A 17,185-nucleotide genomic window follows, 5' to 3' on the forward strand; every position below is an offset into this window, starting at 1 on the left:
CACCTGCCCAACTGCACTATGATAATCACGCTGACATCATCACAACAGACGGCCCCATTTCACCTCTGTTGCTATGGGCTTGATTGTTTCATCATATTATGTGTGTGCACATTTGCTTCTATGAGACTTTTTGTTAGCTACTATCAAATGTAGCTGTTTAGCGTTATCGCAACCTTTAATTTATTTGGTGAAAAGAACTTTGGAGAAATTCTTGAACTCGAAATAAAAAGCACATATTAGTATTATTGTTAAAGATCCTCCTCCTCTCAATGTTTTGAGGCATTTGACCTCTGTAAGTAATAAAGTGTCTGATACTGGCAGATCTTGTGATCAGGATCTCTAGACCTTTCATTACAGCTAAGCTGTACATCCTGTGTAGTTTAAAAGGAATTCTTCAAAATCAGTGTTTTTTATAATGTTGTCTTTATACATGAACAAAGTCACACAAGACAAATAATGGCTTCCACACCAGCAATAGTTCTTTAAAAATTCATTTAATATTTTCAGATTTTCTTGCCTTTGTTATACAAAGATGTTAAATAACTTAAATACATTCTTACCAGTCATTCATGATCAGTTTAGACCTACAAGCTATACACATGAGGTAGAGGAAAAACATGGAGTCTCATCAGGAGTGGAGAAAGGAATCCCACCGACGCCTCGCTGTTGTCAGAGAACTGCAGCACGGCAAGGCCCTGCCTCCGCCCACAGCACCACCCGAACCACGATACCACCACCTGGCACCACCCAGCCGTGACTACAGTCCTCTGCTCCAGCGGACAGGTGACAGACGGTTATTTAGCAGTGACAGAGATACGGAAATAGAAGCAATATTTAAAGACATGGACATTTGTCTTGATTCTTCTGTCAGAATGTTATAAATATCTGGAGCAAGCTGAGGATTTTCTGAGGGGTGAATAGACCCCTCCTGTTTAATTGATCAGCTTGTTTTGAAACCAGGACCACCACACCACTGCCACCATCTCCACCGCCGAGCGGTGGCCGGTGTGTGCGGTTCTCCTCGGTGCCGTGTGGTTCCGTGTCTGTCTAGAGCGGATCTCCGCTGACATGGCTCAGGAAGAGCCATGTGCACTCAGGTGTTTGTGGAGCAGGATTCACCACAGATGTGAAGTCTGGGGACATTGTTATGGATTCATCTGATTTTAAATGTCTGTGCTACAGATAATCGTGCTACACATAAACGAGCTATCTGGAAGATCTCTCCGCAGGTAGCTCAGTTTAATTGTTCATTGTACAAACCGATTTTACACAAAAGGTCAAGCTTTCATTTGTGCTTCTGCCTTGTCAACCGTGTGACCGTGTGCCTCTCTATCTCCCCTACGCCAGGAAGACGAGCTTGGGTCAGTACTTTTTGTACACAAAGAGAACTGCTATGGTCTTTTAGCATGTCAGAACACCTCTTCCTGCTAACGCCTCCACTCCAACACAACTAAACTCACCCACACAGCCCGAAAGCAAGCCATAGTATAAAATGCAGAATACAAAATCTGTTTGATCTGTACAAAATGTACACTCAATATATGCTCATAAAACATTTCAAAATAATTTATATTTCTTATTTTCCTTTTTTTCCTACAAAATAGAATTGTTTATTCATTTATTTACTTCTGGGGTTTTTTTGTTTGTTTGTTTTTACATCGCACTGAAATCCTATCAAACAGAACCTCTGACAAGCACCAGCATCGCTTGGTCTCTGGGGGCAGACTGATGGCGGACACACAGCCTCCAGGGGCGGCTTTAGCCAGAAGTCTAGAGGGCCTAGCAGGGCGGGCGGGGCGGGGCGGCCAGGGCAGGGCGGGGCAGGTCGTGGTGGCCTGTACATGACACTATCTGAGTCGCCATGCTGAAGGCTTCTGCTTTGTAGTTATGGCTAAGTCTGCCTTCGCTAATTAGCGCGTATCTTCCTCACAAAACTGCTTGGAATTCAACTCAGAACTGACAAACACCAGCAGCACACTCACGCACATGCGCACAAAAAAGCGGAATTTCTCTCCAGCGCTTTTTTGCACCTGCTTTACTATTTCGTCACACGTATGTCCTGACGCTGCAAAACGCCGATGTGGCTGTGAGACCGTGCTCTCTCTGTAACCACAGACTTTCTGTCATGCAATGTGCTGATGTTAGAAGTGAAAACCTCAGATAATCAAAAACATTGTACTGCAGCGTAGCTACCTCGGCTAGACCTGACTCCACGTGCTAACACGCACCAGATCCACGTCGCTAGCTTGGCCATTCTTGACTCCATGAGCTAACACGCACCAGATCCACGTCGCTAGCTTGGCCATTCTTGACTCCACGAGCTAACACGCACCAGATCCACGTTGCTAGCTTGGCCATTCTTGACTCCACGAGCTAACACGCACCAGATCCACGTCGCTAGCTTGGCCAGTGCTGACTCCATGTGCTAACACGCACCAGATCCACCAGCTTGGCCAGTCCTGACTCCATGGATCCTCTCTCACCTTTAGCCCTACACACCACAGGAACCGGAACCTTACCTATTTACAGCTGAATAAGAAAGAGTTTGCGAGATATACGTTCATAAATACGTCTTTTTAAATAGTACTTGGGAAGGCTTTGGAGCTTCAGTGCGTCAACGGGGTTCTCAAATTCAGGTCCCTCAGTAGTTCAATCATACTTAACCAATAGAATAAAAATAGGTGATCTATAGCTCACTCATTTGTCATATATATTTATATATTTATATAGTATTTGTATTTACACTGTATACTGTATCTGACAGAAGTCAGATATTCTGAGGAGAACAGGCTGAAGGTTGCAAACATGTGCAGTGGGTGTGTTCATGTGCTCTCAGTGGGGATAGTGTGGGTCTGATCATATATATGAGTTGTGTTTGGGTATAGCATGGGTGATGTGCCCTGTGTAAGATTACCATGGGTCTGACGTGCTCTGTGTAAGATTAGCATGGGTCTGATGTGCTCTGCGTGGGATTAGCATGGGTCTGATGTGCTCTGTGTGGAATTAGCACAGGTCTTATGTGCTCTGTGTGGAATTAGCACAGGTCTGATGTGCTCTGTGGGATTAGCATGGGTCTGATGTGCTCTGTGTGAGATTAGCATGAGTCTGATATTAGCACAAATCTGACCAGCACTGCCTGAGGCTAATGCAGGGGTGAAATGTTCTGCATGGTTCTAGCACAGGTGTTTTGGAAACTCATGTTTTGTCATTAGTCAGACATCAGAGTGCTACATGTGGCAGTATCCATCTAAACACTCATCAAGGTATACTCCTCAGTCTTAATAACACCAAAATACAGTGAGTGGACTCTCTACTGTTTAGGACAGGATGTCCTGCTTAACCGGTGGCTTTTGTTGTCTGGACACAACAATCAATGAATGTGAAGATCCTTTGAATGAAAACCAGACAGACAGAAGACTGGTGGTGTTTAAGGCTGTGAATTTTCAACTACTGTTTTTTTCAAGGTACCAATTGTTTCTTTCTACCAGCAATGTCAGAAGCAAACAAACATGAATGCATTTTAGTGCTATCCTCTCATTTCAAAAAATGAAAATCAAACAATTTACACTTTTCCCTAAATCACTGTCATTAGACATGGTCAGAATACAAAAAAAAATGAAGATGAATAAGGATGAGATTGACAGACTAATTTCTTCGGGGCTTCTCTATTGGGCGTTTTCTTTAGCTCCGCCTTTCGTTGCCATGGCTGTAGTTGTCGTTTCGGTCTACGTGTCACAGAGCGGGAGAAGGTCACTGCACAGAACATGCAGAGGCCGTTTCATCGGAGATTGAGGTGTCCCCGTACAACACAGCGTTCACGTATAGTGGTTTTACTGGTTCCCTGAACAGTCGTCTCTCAGAGTTCATTCAAGGTACAAGAAAACCTCGAACTGACTGATAAAGATTGTCACTGTCAAACGAGACGAGAAAACGCCTGCACATGGGACGACTTCTCGATCCTCGTGAAGGGGTTCGTCTCCGAAGCTACATAAATTAACTCCACAGTAAAAGATATGAACGATGCTGAACATTTCTGCTTCTGCAGATGACTTGTCAAAAGGACAGACATACAGTCAGAACGAAGAAGAGCACACAGATAACAGCGCTGTTGTGTGCCTAGTGGTTATTTTACATATTAATATAAGTGGTGCGAATATATAATCATTAATAATGTTGAATTATGTACATGAAGCATACACACACTGTTGTGTGGGTGTAGAATACATGTGCTTGTAGAACAATTCTGACACCCCGGTCATTTTTAATAATGCTAGTTCAGAATTACTGGGAATATCTCTTGTCATTACTCGCGCAAACACACACACTCACTGACACACACTTACAGGTCTAGAGAAGTAGCAAACTGCTCAGAGACTGTGTACAACCCTGTATGTCTTGGACAACGTCCTGCTGGTCATGCTGTGATTTTGGGAAAGCCTTTTGCCTAGCGAGGCCTTCCTCTAGAGTGATTGATCTTCTATCGAAAGTGATTAATATTTCCTCCAGAGTGATCGATCTTTGCTCCAGAAGGATTGATCTTTCCTCCAGAGGGATTGATATTTCCTCCAGAGGGATTGATCTTTCCTATAGAGTGATGGATCTTTCTTCTAGCAGACTACCACTCCTCTCAGTCCAGTGTTAAGGAACACTGCAAAGTCTGCTGCATCTTTCCCCAGTGCACTCACTGGATCAGACGGGTCATTAAAAAAAGCTTCTGTAAAACTGCTACCCCCACAACCACCAAATCTCCTCTTTCTCTCTGTCTTCAACCCCATTCTCAGTCTGTCTATGGTTCCTGGGGGGTGGGGGGAGGGTAGGCGTGGTTTCTCAGAGTGTGGGTGTGGCTCCTGGGTATGTGGGTGGGGTTTTGCACTACCCTTTGCAGGTGTAGACCTCCTCTTTTTGTGAACACTGCTTACACTCCACGTAGCAGCACCAGCGTACTTGGCACTGGCAGGGCCGGGTCACCACGCGGCTCTGCGTGTTATGGCCCCGCCCGCAGCAGATAGCCTCGCAGTTCTTGTCCTTGTGGCACTTTCGCGCCGTCGTGCCAGACGAGAACTTGCTGGGCCGACAGAAGTTGGGCGAGTCCTCGATGTGGAGCAGGTCGGTGGTGCGGGGGATGGGGTCGGGCCGCGGCCCCACCGGCCCCGGGAGCCCCGGCGGCTGAGGCTGTCCCGGGGCACGAGGCTGGGAGATGCCCCCCTCTCCTGTGGCTTCGTTGGTCGAGCTGCCCACCTTCACCGAGGCTTCGTAACGCTGCTTCAGCTGCTTGCCGATCTCATGGAAGGGGGCCAGCTGTCGCCAGCAGGTCTGCACCGTGCAGGAGCCCGACACGCCGTGACACTTACAGGTGGTCTCCACGCCTGCTTTGATCACCTGGGCAGGACAAACAAGAGTAAGGAGCCATGAGGCTGTGCACAGCAGTGCCCAGAGGAGAGAGGGCAGGGGGGAATTAGGGGCCTGATGATCAACACTTCAAAAAGTATGTATCCAAAACAAATGGTTAAGGAGAAAGCAAGGTTCTGGCTTTGATGTTCTGTGGACTGATGATGTAAGGTTGGGCAGTGAAGGGGACAATATTACTACATTCTTGCTTAATTATACCAATTCTGTATGTAACATAAATGGCCCTGACAGTATCTTCAAGGTTATCTCTGCTTTTTAAAGCAAAGCTAATGTTAAGGTTACTTAATAAAGGACAGGCACCTGTGTGAGGAGCATTAGAGAGACGGCAGGTAGCAATGAATCCATTATGGACATAACCGATTATGTATTATGAGAGATACACTCAGTATAAACTATAAACATCAGCAGCAACTAAAGTGGATGGCCTGCACTTCAGATGCATGAAAGCAATACCAGCAGAGGGGTCATATGGTGTGGGAGTGGCCATGTAATGTGGGCGTGGTCATGTGGTGTGGGAGTGGTCATGCAGTGTTGGAGTGGTCATGTGGTGTGGGAGTGGTCATGAGGAGTGGGAGTGGTCATGCAGTGTTGGAGTGGTCATGTAATGTGGGAGTGGTCATGTAGTGTGGGAGTGGTCATGTGGTGTGGGAGTGGTCATGTGGTGTGGGAGTGGTCATGAGGAGTGGGAGTGGTCATGCAATGTAGGAGTGGTCATGTAATGTGGGAGTGGTCATGTAGTGTGGGAGTGGTCATGTGGTGTGGGAGTGGTCATGAGGAGTGGGAGTGGTCATGCAGTGTTGGAGTGGTCATGTGGTGTGGGAGTGGTCATGAGGAGTGGGAGTGGTCATGCAGTGTTGGAGTGGTCATGTAATGTGGGAGTGGTCATGTAGTGTGGGAGTGGTCATGCAGTGTTGGAGTGGTCATGTGGTGTGGGAGTGGTCATGAGGAGTGGGAGTGGTCATGCAATGTAGGAGTGGTCATGTAATGTGGGAGTGGTCATGTAGTGTGGGAGTGGTCATGTGGTGTGGGAGTGGTCATGCAGTGTTGGAGTGGTCATGCGGTGTGGGAGTGGTCATGCAGTGTGGGAGTGGTCATGTAGTGTGGGAGTGGTCATGCGGTCTGGGAGTGGTCATGCGGTTTGGGAGTGGTCATGTGGTGTGGGAGTGGTCATGCGGTCTGGGAGTGGTCATGCAGTGTGGGAGTGGTTATGTGGTGTGGGAGTGGTCATGTAAGGACCTCTGTCAGCTCCTACATGTCCCACAAGGCTCTGGTCAGGTTTGTTCAGCATTAATGACAGCATTAATTTGTTTAGTCCTGGGGTCCTGCTGACCTGTGATGTTTGGACGTCCCAAGGGGTTGACATAAAAATGTCAAAATAAAATGGCCAGACAACCAAAACAAAATCTCTTCATAATGTGGATTATCAATATTTGTCGTACACAATTATATATCATTATGCTATAGGAAAGGGCATGACCTTTATATTTAAAACTGAAAAGTGTTATTTTTATTGCTATGAGTTTGTATGTAGGCCTGAAACACTCTCAATTCTGAACTCAGCTACCAGGTTCACATGTGGGAAATGAAACGAAACAAACCACAAGATGTTTCGACGTTTCCGTGAGAACATGAACGCTTAAGATAAACACTGAAGAGAAGGTTCTTCTACTGCCATATGTGAGAGAGGACAGACTAAAGACTCAGACAAAGAGAGGAACAGAAAGAGAGAAGGAGGGAGAGAAAAACAGAGACGGAGAGAGAGAGTAAGGTGGGTTTGCAAAGCTGCACACCCAGCACAGTGGAGGCAGACTGAAAAGTGAGCTGTCAGCGTAATGCCCCGGGGTGGGGGAGGGGGGCACATTCCAGGTACTACACTCCATCTGGGAGCTGACCCCAACCATCACACCCCTCACTGCATGCAGCCCGAGGAGAGGAAGACCAAGGCGAGGAAGAAATAACAGGGTGATGCTGTAAATCTCTTATCTCAGACAGAACAACCTGAGAAGGTCGATTTCCAGTGGACAGAGTGGGGGGTCGGGGGTTGGTGGGGGGGGGGGGGGGGGGGGGGTCGGGGGTCGGCGGTGAAGTTGGGAGGGGGGTTGGGGGGGGGGGGGGGGGCACCTCTGACGATGGGTTCTGCCGTAATTTATTTTCCTACTAAAACGAAAATGGCAACAATATGAGAAGGTCTGAGCAAACACGACGAGTGCCAGACCTGTAGTTTGTTTTGGCTACACGTTACAGGTCTGTTTCTACTCCTCCCCGCACCCCCCACCACACACACACACACACACACACACACACACACACACTTGCACTTGCACATGTGCATACACAAACACTCACACTCGTACATGCACACACACACACTCGTACATGCACACACACTCGTACATGCACACACACACACTCGTACATGCACACACACACACTCGTACATGCACACACACACACACTCGTACATGCACACACACACACATGCACGCACTTTTCCTCAAAACCTTCCCTTCAAAACAACAGAGCACATGTGCTGTGCAGCTCAGGATCGAAACCAAACCCAGAGAAATGAGCGCTTTTTAAATTACTGAATTAAACAGTCAATTTAAGTGATTTAAGAGTGAACTTTTTACAGACTGTTTAAGTGACTGTGAAGGAATTTATGGGTGTATTTGTTGAACTAGCACAGTGCAAAGACAGAAGGGGAAACCCTCTGAGCTGAACGGTGCCCAGCAGCGACAACAGCTGGACTACAAATCCCAGGGGGCATTGCTTCGCCAGCCAAATGAAGCTCACTCTAGCATCAGCTCCAGGGTGGACTGGGGCACGGGCACAGGGTGGGCTACGGCCACCTGGGCGTTAAACTACAGCACTCAGGAGGGCCTTTACTTCCTGATGAAATTACTGTACAAGCAAGTGTCTATTTTTAAAGTTCAGAGTCACTGAACATACATTCTAAGCCATTTCCACACTGCTGGTTTTATATCTTTCAGTAACGCCATAGTGTCAACACCAGGACCTCCTCACTGTCACTGCACATGTACTGGTGCTGTGTGCAGGGCCAGGATACCAACACATGAAGAAACAGCAAATGAGACACAAGAAACTCAACATACTACACCCTACATACTACACCCTACACCACACACAGCACACTGCACTTAGCACACTACACCAAACATACTACACCCTACATATTACACCCTACATACTACACCCTACACCACACACAGCACACTGCACCTAGCACACTACACCAAACATACTATACCCTACATACTACACCCTACACCACACACAGCACACTGCACCTAGCACACTACACCAAACATACTACATACTACACCCTACACAACACACTGCACCTAGCACACTACACCAAACATACTACACCCTACATACTACACCACACACAGCACACTGCACCTAGCACACTACACCCAACATACTACACCAACATACTACACCCTACACCACACACAACACACTGCACCTAGCACACTACACCAAAACATACTACACCTTACACCACACACAGCACACTGCACCTAGCACACTACACCAAACATACTACACCCTACATACTACACCAAACATACTACACCCAACATACTACACCTTACACCACACACAGCACACTGCACCTAGCACACTACACCAAACATACTACACCAAACATACTACACCCAACATACTACACCCTACAGCACACACTGCACCTAGCACACTACACCCAACATACTACACCCTACACCACACACAGCACACTGCACCTAGCACACTACAACCAACATACTACACCAAACATACTACACCCAACATACTACACCCTACACCACACACAGCACTCTGCACCTAGCACACTACAACCAACATACTACACCCAACATACTACACCAAACATACTACACCCAATATACTACACCAAACCTGCTACACCCAACACACTACACCAAACATACTACGCCCAACATACTACACCCTACACCACAGTGCACCTAGCACACTACACCCAACATACCACACCCTACACTACACCAAACATACTACATCCAACATACTACATCCTACACAGCACACTGCATCTAGCACACTACAACCAACATACTACACCCAACATACTACACAAAAAATACTACACCCAACATACTACACCAAACATACCACACCCAACATACTACACCCTACACTGCACCAGCACACTGCATCCAACACACTACACTAAACATACTACACCAACACACTAGACCCTGTCCTACACTCTGCACACCACACTCAACACGTTACACCTAGGATACTAGGCCCAAAACACTGAACCCAACGCACTACACTTAACACACTACACTTAACACACTACACCTAGCTGTGATCACAGGACCTCAGAGAAGAACACAAGTGGTGATGGTGATCTGCAGTGCAGTCCAGAGGATGGACAGGGGGGATTATTTTGCTACATTGTGGAAACGATATCCAGGAGAAACTGGAATATCCAGGTATTTTAGAAAGTGCCCTTTGGGTGTGAGGGGTGTAATTCCTCATTTTCTGTGAAAGTGTATTCAGTGTGTAAAGCTCCTGAAGTCATTCTCATCATGACCTCGTCGTGACCCCTGTCTGCTCACAGCTAGATGATCCAATTACAACATTATAATTGTAACATCATTAAATATTGGCATAGGTTCAAAAAAAAATCTTAAACACATTAAAGAATCATTTCAGCCCAAACCACTAATAAATAATTTAAACCCTGGGGGGCAAAGTTAGAACTAACCTGCTTGGTTACAATTATTCCACATATTAGTAACAAATGTTAATGCTACTCATTGCAAATGAGAGCAAAGAACCATCAATTAGGATTATGCAAATGAGATCAAGATAATTGGTGGCTACTAGTTTCCATTCATTGACAGCAATGTCAACATGTTTTTTTCTGGAGCTGGTGCTGTAGATCCCTGGTGTGTGTATCTGGTGCTGTAATCTTAGGTGTAGGTGTGTGTATCTGGTGCTGTAATCCCAGGTGTGTATCTGGTGCTGTAATCCCAGGTGTGTGTATCTGGTGCTGTAATCTTAGGTGTGTGTATCTGGTGCTGTAATCCCAGGTGTGTGTACCTGGTGCTGTAATCCCAGGTGTGTGTATCTGGTGCTGTAATCCCAGGTGTGTATCTGGTGCTGTAATCCCAGGTGTGTGTATCTGGTGCTGTAATCCCAGGTGTGTGTATCTGGTGCTGTAATCCCAGGTGTGTATCTGGTGCTGTAGTCCCAGGTGTGTATCTGTTGCTGTAATCCCAGGTGTGTGTATCTGGTGCTGTAATCCCAGGTGTGTATCTGGTGCTGTAATCCCAGGTGTGTGTATCTGGTGCTGTAATCCCTGGTCTGTGTATCTTATGTGCTGCATATGTCTGTGGTTTCTGTGCTACAGCCCCAGGGGGAAGCAGACGTGAGACGCCCACTCTGACGTGAGACGCCCACTCCGAGCTGACCTCACCTTCATGCCCACGTTGCTGTTGTGGATGTCTACCCGCGCACGCAGGTCCTTGTTGGACCTCTTGCCCAGGAAGTCTTTGACGAACTTGTTACTGTATTTGAGGTTGTCCCCACAACCGCCCCACTGCCACGCCTTGCGGTTCTCGAGGTCCGGATCTTCGTCACACGTGCAGCGCTCCATCCGGCCCGCGCTGCAGGCCTTGGCCATGGCGTGGGTCAGACCCGCCGACGAGATGGCGTAGAGAAACGCCGTCTCTTTAAATCCTGCAGGGAATGTGGGTGCAGGGTGAGCAACACGGGAAGTGGAAAGGGAGAAATGTCTGGATTCATGCAGCTCAACATCACAGCCAGGGCACTAACACACTGTTCACACAGTGTTGGTGAGGACGCACAGCTGCACTAACACAGTTCACGCAGTGTTGGTGAGGACGCACAGCTGCACTAACACAGTTCACGCAGTGTTGGTGAGGACGCACAGCTACACTAACACACAGTTCACGCAGTGTTTGTGAGGACGCACAGCTGCACTAACACACAGTTCACGCAGTGTTGGTGAGGACACACAGCTGCACTAACACACAGTTCACGCAGTGTTGGTGAGGACGCACAGCTGCACTAACACACAGTTCACACAGTGTTGGTGAGGACGCACAGCTCCACTAACACACAGTTCATGCAGTGTTGGTGAGGACGCTCAGCTGCACTAACACACAGTTCACGCAGTGTTGGTGAGGACGCACACAGCTGCACTAACACACAGTTCACGCAGTGTTGGTGAGGACGCACAGCTGCACTAACACACAGTTCACGCAGTGTTGGTGAGGACGCACACAGCTGCACTAACACACAGTTCACGCAGTGTTGGTGAGGACGCACAGCTGCACTAACACACAGTTAACGCAGTGTTGGTGAGGACACACAGCTGCACTAACACACAGTTCACGCAGTGTTGGTGAGGACGCACAGCTGCACTAACACACAGTTCACGCAGTGTTGGTGAGGACGCACAGCTGCACTAACACAGTTCACGCAGTGTTGGTGAGGACACACACAGCTGCACTAACACAGTTCACGCAGTGTTGGTGAGGACGCACAGCTGCACTAACACACAGTTCACGCAGTGTTGGAGAGGACGCACAGCTGCACTAACACAGTTCATGCAGTGTTGGTGAGGACACGCAGCTGCACTAACACACAGTTCACGCAGTGTTGGTGAGAACGCACAGCTGCACTAACACAGTTCACGCAGTGTTGGTGAGGACGCACAGCTGCACTAACACAGTTCACGCAGTGTTGGTGAGGACACACAGCTGCACTAACACAGTTCACGCAGTGTTAGTGAGGACGCACAGCTACACTAACACACAGTTCACGCAGTGTTGGAGAGGATTCACAGCTGCACTAACACAGTTCATGCAGTGTTGGTGAGGACACGCAGCTGCACTAACACACAGTTCACGCAGTGTTGGTGAGAACGCACAGCTGCACTAACACAGTTCACGCAGTGTTGGTGAGGATGCACAGCTGCACTAACAGTTCACGCAGTGTTGGTGAGGACACACACAGCTGCACTAACACAGTTCACGCAGTGTTGGTGAGGACGCACAGCTGCACTAACACAGTTCACGCAGTGTTGGTGAGGACACACACAGCTGCACTAACACAGTTCACGCAGTGTTGGTGAGGACGCACAGCTACACTAACACACAGTTCACGCAGTGTTGGTGAGGACACACACAGCTGCACTAACACAGTTCACGCAGTGTTGGTGAGGACGCACAGCTGCACTAACACACAGTTCACGCAGTGTTGGAGAGGACGCACAGCTGCACTAACACAGTTCATGCAGTGTTGGTGAGGACACGCAGCTGCACTAACACACAGTTCACGCAGTGTTGGTGAGAACGCACAGCTGCACTAACACAGTTCACGCAGTGTTGGTGAGGACGCACAGCTGCACTAACACAGTTCACGCAGTGTTGGTGAGGACACACAGCTGCACTAACACAGTTCACGCAGTGTTAGTGAGGACGCACAGCTACACTAACACACAGTTCACGCAGTGTTGGAGAGGATTCACAGCTGCACTAACACAGTTCATGCAGTGTTGGTGAGGACACGCAGCTGCACTAACACACAGTTCACGCAGTGTTGGTGAGAACGCACAGCTGCACTAACACAGTTCACGCAGTGTTGGTGAGGACGCACAGCTGCACTAACACAGTTCACGCAGTGTTGGTGAGGACACACACAGCTGCACTAACACAGTTCACGCAGTGTTGGTGAGGACGCACAGCTGCACTAACACAGTTCACGCAGTGTTGGTGAGGACACACACAGCTGCACTAACACAGTTCACGCAGTGTTGGTGAGGACGCACAGCTACACTAACACACAGTTCACGCAGTGTTGGTGAGGACGCACAGCTGCACTAACACAGTTCATGCAGTGTTGGAGAGGATGCACTAACACACAGTTCATGCAGTGTTGGTGAGGACGCACGCAGCTGCACTAACACACAGTTCACGCAGTGTTGGTGAGGACGCACACAGCTGCACTAACACACAGTTCACGCAGTGTTGGTGAGGACGCACAGCTGCACTAACACACAGTTCACGCAGTGTTAGTGAGGACGCACAGCTGCACTAACACAGTTCACGCAGTGTTGGTGAGGATGCACAGCTGCACTAACACACAGTTCACACAGTGTTGGTGAGAACGCACAGCTGCACTCACACACAGTTCACGCAGTGTTGGTGAGGACACACAGCTGCACTAACACACAGTTCACGCAGTGTTGGTGAGAACGCACAGCTGCACTCACACACAGTTCACACAGTGTTGGTGAGGACACACAGCTGCACTAACACACAGTTCACACAGTGTTGGTGAGGACACACACAGCTGCACTAACACACAGTTCACGCAGTGTTGGTGAGGACGCACACAGCTGCACTAACACACAGTTCACGCAGTGTTGGTGAGGACACATGGCTGCACTAACACACAGTTCACGCAGTGTTGGTGAGGACACGCAGCTGCACTAATACACAGTTCACGCAGTGTTGGTGAGGACACAGCTGAACTAACACACAGTTCACGCAGTGTTGGTGAGGACGCACACAGCTACACTAACACACAATTCACACAGTGTTGGAAAGGATGCACATAGCTGCACTAACACACAGTTCACACAGTGTTGGTGAGGACACGCAGCTGCACTAATACACAGTTCATGCAGTGTTGGTGAGGATGCACACAGCTACACTAACACACAGTTCATGCAGTGTTGGTGAGGACGCACAGCTGCACTAACACACAGTTAACGCAGTGTTGGTGAGGACACACAGCTGGACTAACACAGTTCACGCAGTGTTGGTGAGGACGCACAGCTGCACTAACACACAGTTCACGCAGTGTTGGTGAGGACACACAGCTGCACTAACACAGTTCACGCAGTGTTGGTGAGGATGCACAGCTGCACTAACACACAGTTCATGCAGTGTTGGTGAGAATGCACAGCTGCACTAACACACAGTTCATGCAGTGTTGGTGAGAATGCACAGCTGCACTAACACACAGTTCACACAATGTTGGTGAGGACGCACAGCTGCACTAACACACAGTTCACGCAGTGTTGGTGAGGACGCACAGCTGCACTAACACACAGTTCACGCAGTGTTGGTGAGGACGCACAGCTGCACTAACACAGTACACGCAGTGTTGGTGAGGACACACAGCTGCACTAACACACAGTTTACACAGTGTTGGTGAGGACGCACACAGCTGCACTAACACACAGTTCACGCAGTGTTGGTGAGGACACACAGCTGCACTAACACAGTTCACGCAGTGTTGGTGAGGACGCACAGCTGCATTAATGTTCCCTGTGTTACAACATCGTCTAACTGGACATGAGTAGTAGTCCATGTGCACAAGTCGTGAGATTTGTATGTGATTATAACAGCTCAGTGCTTAAAACATTTCTTTATGCTTGCCTGTCATTTTTAAAACAGAAAAGCCCTTCCCATAGGGGGCGCTACTGATGTATTTTACTATATCAGACTATAGGCTTTTCGGCCAGTACTTTAGTTAGTTTAAGTACTTTAAATAAATGATTTTTAGTTTTAATGGTTGCAATTTATAATGCCAAGATAAAATGCACATGTGTAGCTGTAACCGACACAGATTCTGAGAATATTACAAGTATTATGTACCTTCAGAACGCTGGTCAACTGTATTTAAGTTTTAGGGATTAAATGACTGATTGACCCTTGGTAATGGACGCTCACACCAACCAACACCTAGTGGTCAAACACCTAATGACCTGTGTTTGAAACACTGTCCCTTCACGACCTGCCACTGTAATACCGCTACTTGTCCAAGAAATGCCTGGAAAATGAAACCAGCACACAGGCAGCACGTGAGAACCAGCACGCCTCACCTCGTTTCAGAAGGTTGGCTCGATAGCGCCCCTCGAGGGTGCAGTTCCACCTCTCAAAGCGGAACTGGTACTGGCACTCCAGGGCGCTGATGCTGATGGCCTCGGCGAGGGTCTCGGCCACGCCGGGGTCTCGCCTGCACATACGACGCTGCTTGCGCTCCAACTTCAGACGGTCGCACAGCTTGTAGTGGGCATGAGGCACTCGCTCCTCCCCCTGGGTGCTGGACGGCAGGACGGACAGGGGCTCACTACCCGTCAGCCTGCAACACAACAACACACCAGCGTCAGACCCAGAAAGACCCACAGAGAGAGAGAGAGAGAGAGAGACAGGGGCTCACTACCCGTCAGCCTGCAACACAACAACACGCCAGCGTCAGACCCAGAAGAGACGCCAACGCCAACTCTGAAAGAGGAAGGGGGAGATAGAGGGAGAGAGAGAGAGAGAGAGAGAGAGACAGACAGACAGACAGACAGAGAAAGAGAAAGAGAGGGAGAGACAGACAGACAGAGAAAGAGATAGAGAGAGAGACAGAGAGAGACAGAGAGAGATAAAGGGAGACAGAGAAACAGAGAAAGTGAGAGAGACAAAGAGAGAGAGAGGGGGAGAGAGAGAAAGAGAAAGAAAAAGTGAGACAGAGAGAGAGAGAGAGACAGACAAAGAGAGAAAGAGGGAAAGAGAGAGAGACAGAGATTTTATTTAATTAGGGAAATGTATTTATGTGTATGTATATATTTATTTTACCTGTTGTTTACTCCTTAACAATTTTGCAATGTTTAGAGTTGTGAGCCCAACTTTTATCTAGTGTTACTAGTATTGTAAGTGTTCAGTGTTACTAGTATTGTAAGTGTTCAGGCTTTGGCAATACAAATGAAGCAATATTTGTCATGCCAATAAAGCACCTTGAATTGAATTGAATTGAGACAGAGAGAGAAAGAGAGAGAGAGAGAGAGAGAGAGAGAGAGAGAGAGAGAGAGAGAGAGAGAGAGAGAGAGAGAGAGAGAGAGAGAGAGAGAGAGATGGGGAACTGAGAAGCTCATCATCCATGGTCAAGAATCTCAGTAAATACCCCTAACAGCAGCAGGCAGGGACAGTGTCAGTCATCTTTACTGGTTAGAGGAGAGAAGTGTGGGTGTTCGTAGGGAGCAGGAGGGCGATCAAAACCTCCACAGTACCCAAACGTTCAGCCTGGGCCCCACCAAGGAACAACCAGCATACAAAGCCAAAGCGGCCGCCCTGTTTAAACTTGTTGGAGGAATCTCGGCGTGTGCGGAGGGTGCTGGAGGAGTCCTGCCTGTATTCAGCTGCAGGAATGTGGACTACAGCCGGAGACAAACAAGACAGAAGTGGCTGGTGTAAGACAGGCGGTGTGGTACCACTACAGTCTTACACAGGGAAACACAGCAATCAGGACACAGGATACATTTCCATGAAGCAACGTTTTCTACCGATACTTCAGAAGTATGACCAATCCAGCATAACACTACACGGAGAAATACGAACCACATGTAGGTGTGTGTTCAGTGAAGAGTGAGTACTCAGGTCATTGTGAATAAACCCATTAGTCTTGATGATAACAACTTTGAACCCTCCATCATTTCTCAATAGCGCACATGTGGCGTGATTGCTTGGTCCAAAAAACAGGACAGTCCTCATGGGACTCCTCCTCCTCTTTATGGGACTCCTCCCTCTCTTTATGGGACTCCTCCTCCTCTTTATGGGACTCCTCCTCCTCTTTATGGGACTCCTCCCTCTCTTTATGGGACTCCTCCTCCTCTTTATGGGACTCCTCCCTCTCTTTATGGGACTCCTCCTCCTCTTTATGGGACTCCTCCCTCTCTTTATGGGACTCCTCC

General features: G+C 48.2%; 1 protein-coding gene across 1 annotated transcript in view; it reads right to left on the reverse strand.

The window, feature by feature from the left end:
• Positions 1–488: 488 nt before the first annotated feature.
• The window catches only part of wnt9a (wingless-type MMTV integration site family, member 9A), a 41,765-nt gene continuing 25,068 nt past the window's right edge, over positions 489–17,185 (reverse strand). The window contains exons 2-4 of the mRNA XM_076972636.1: positions 15,332–15,591; positions 10,889–11,151; positions 489–5,379 (exon numbers count right to left, since the gene is read on the reverse strand). Of these exons, the coding sequence (XP_076828751.1) occupies positions 4,873–5,379; positions 10,889–11,151; positions 15,332–15,591 (1,030 nt within the window). The 3' untranslated portion in view covers positions 489–4,872. The remainder of the gene's footprint in view (positions 5,380–10,888; positions 11,152–15,331; positions 15,592–17,185) is intronic.

Source organism: Brachyhypopomus gauderio, chromosome 14, assembly GCF_052324685.1.
Source record: "Brachyhypopomus gauderio isolate BG-103 chromosome 14, BGAUD_0.2, whole genome shotgun sequence".
NCBI classification, from domain to species: Eukaryota; Metazoa; Chordata; class Actinopteri; order Gymnotiformes; family Hypopomidae; genus Brachyhypopomus; species Brachyhypopomus gauderio.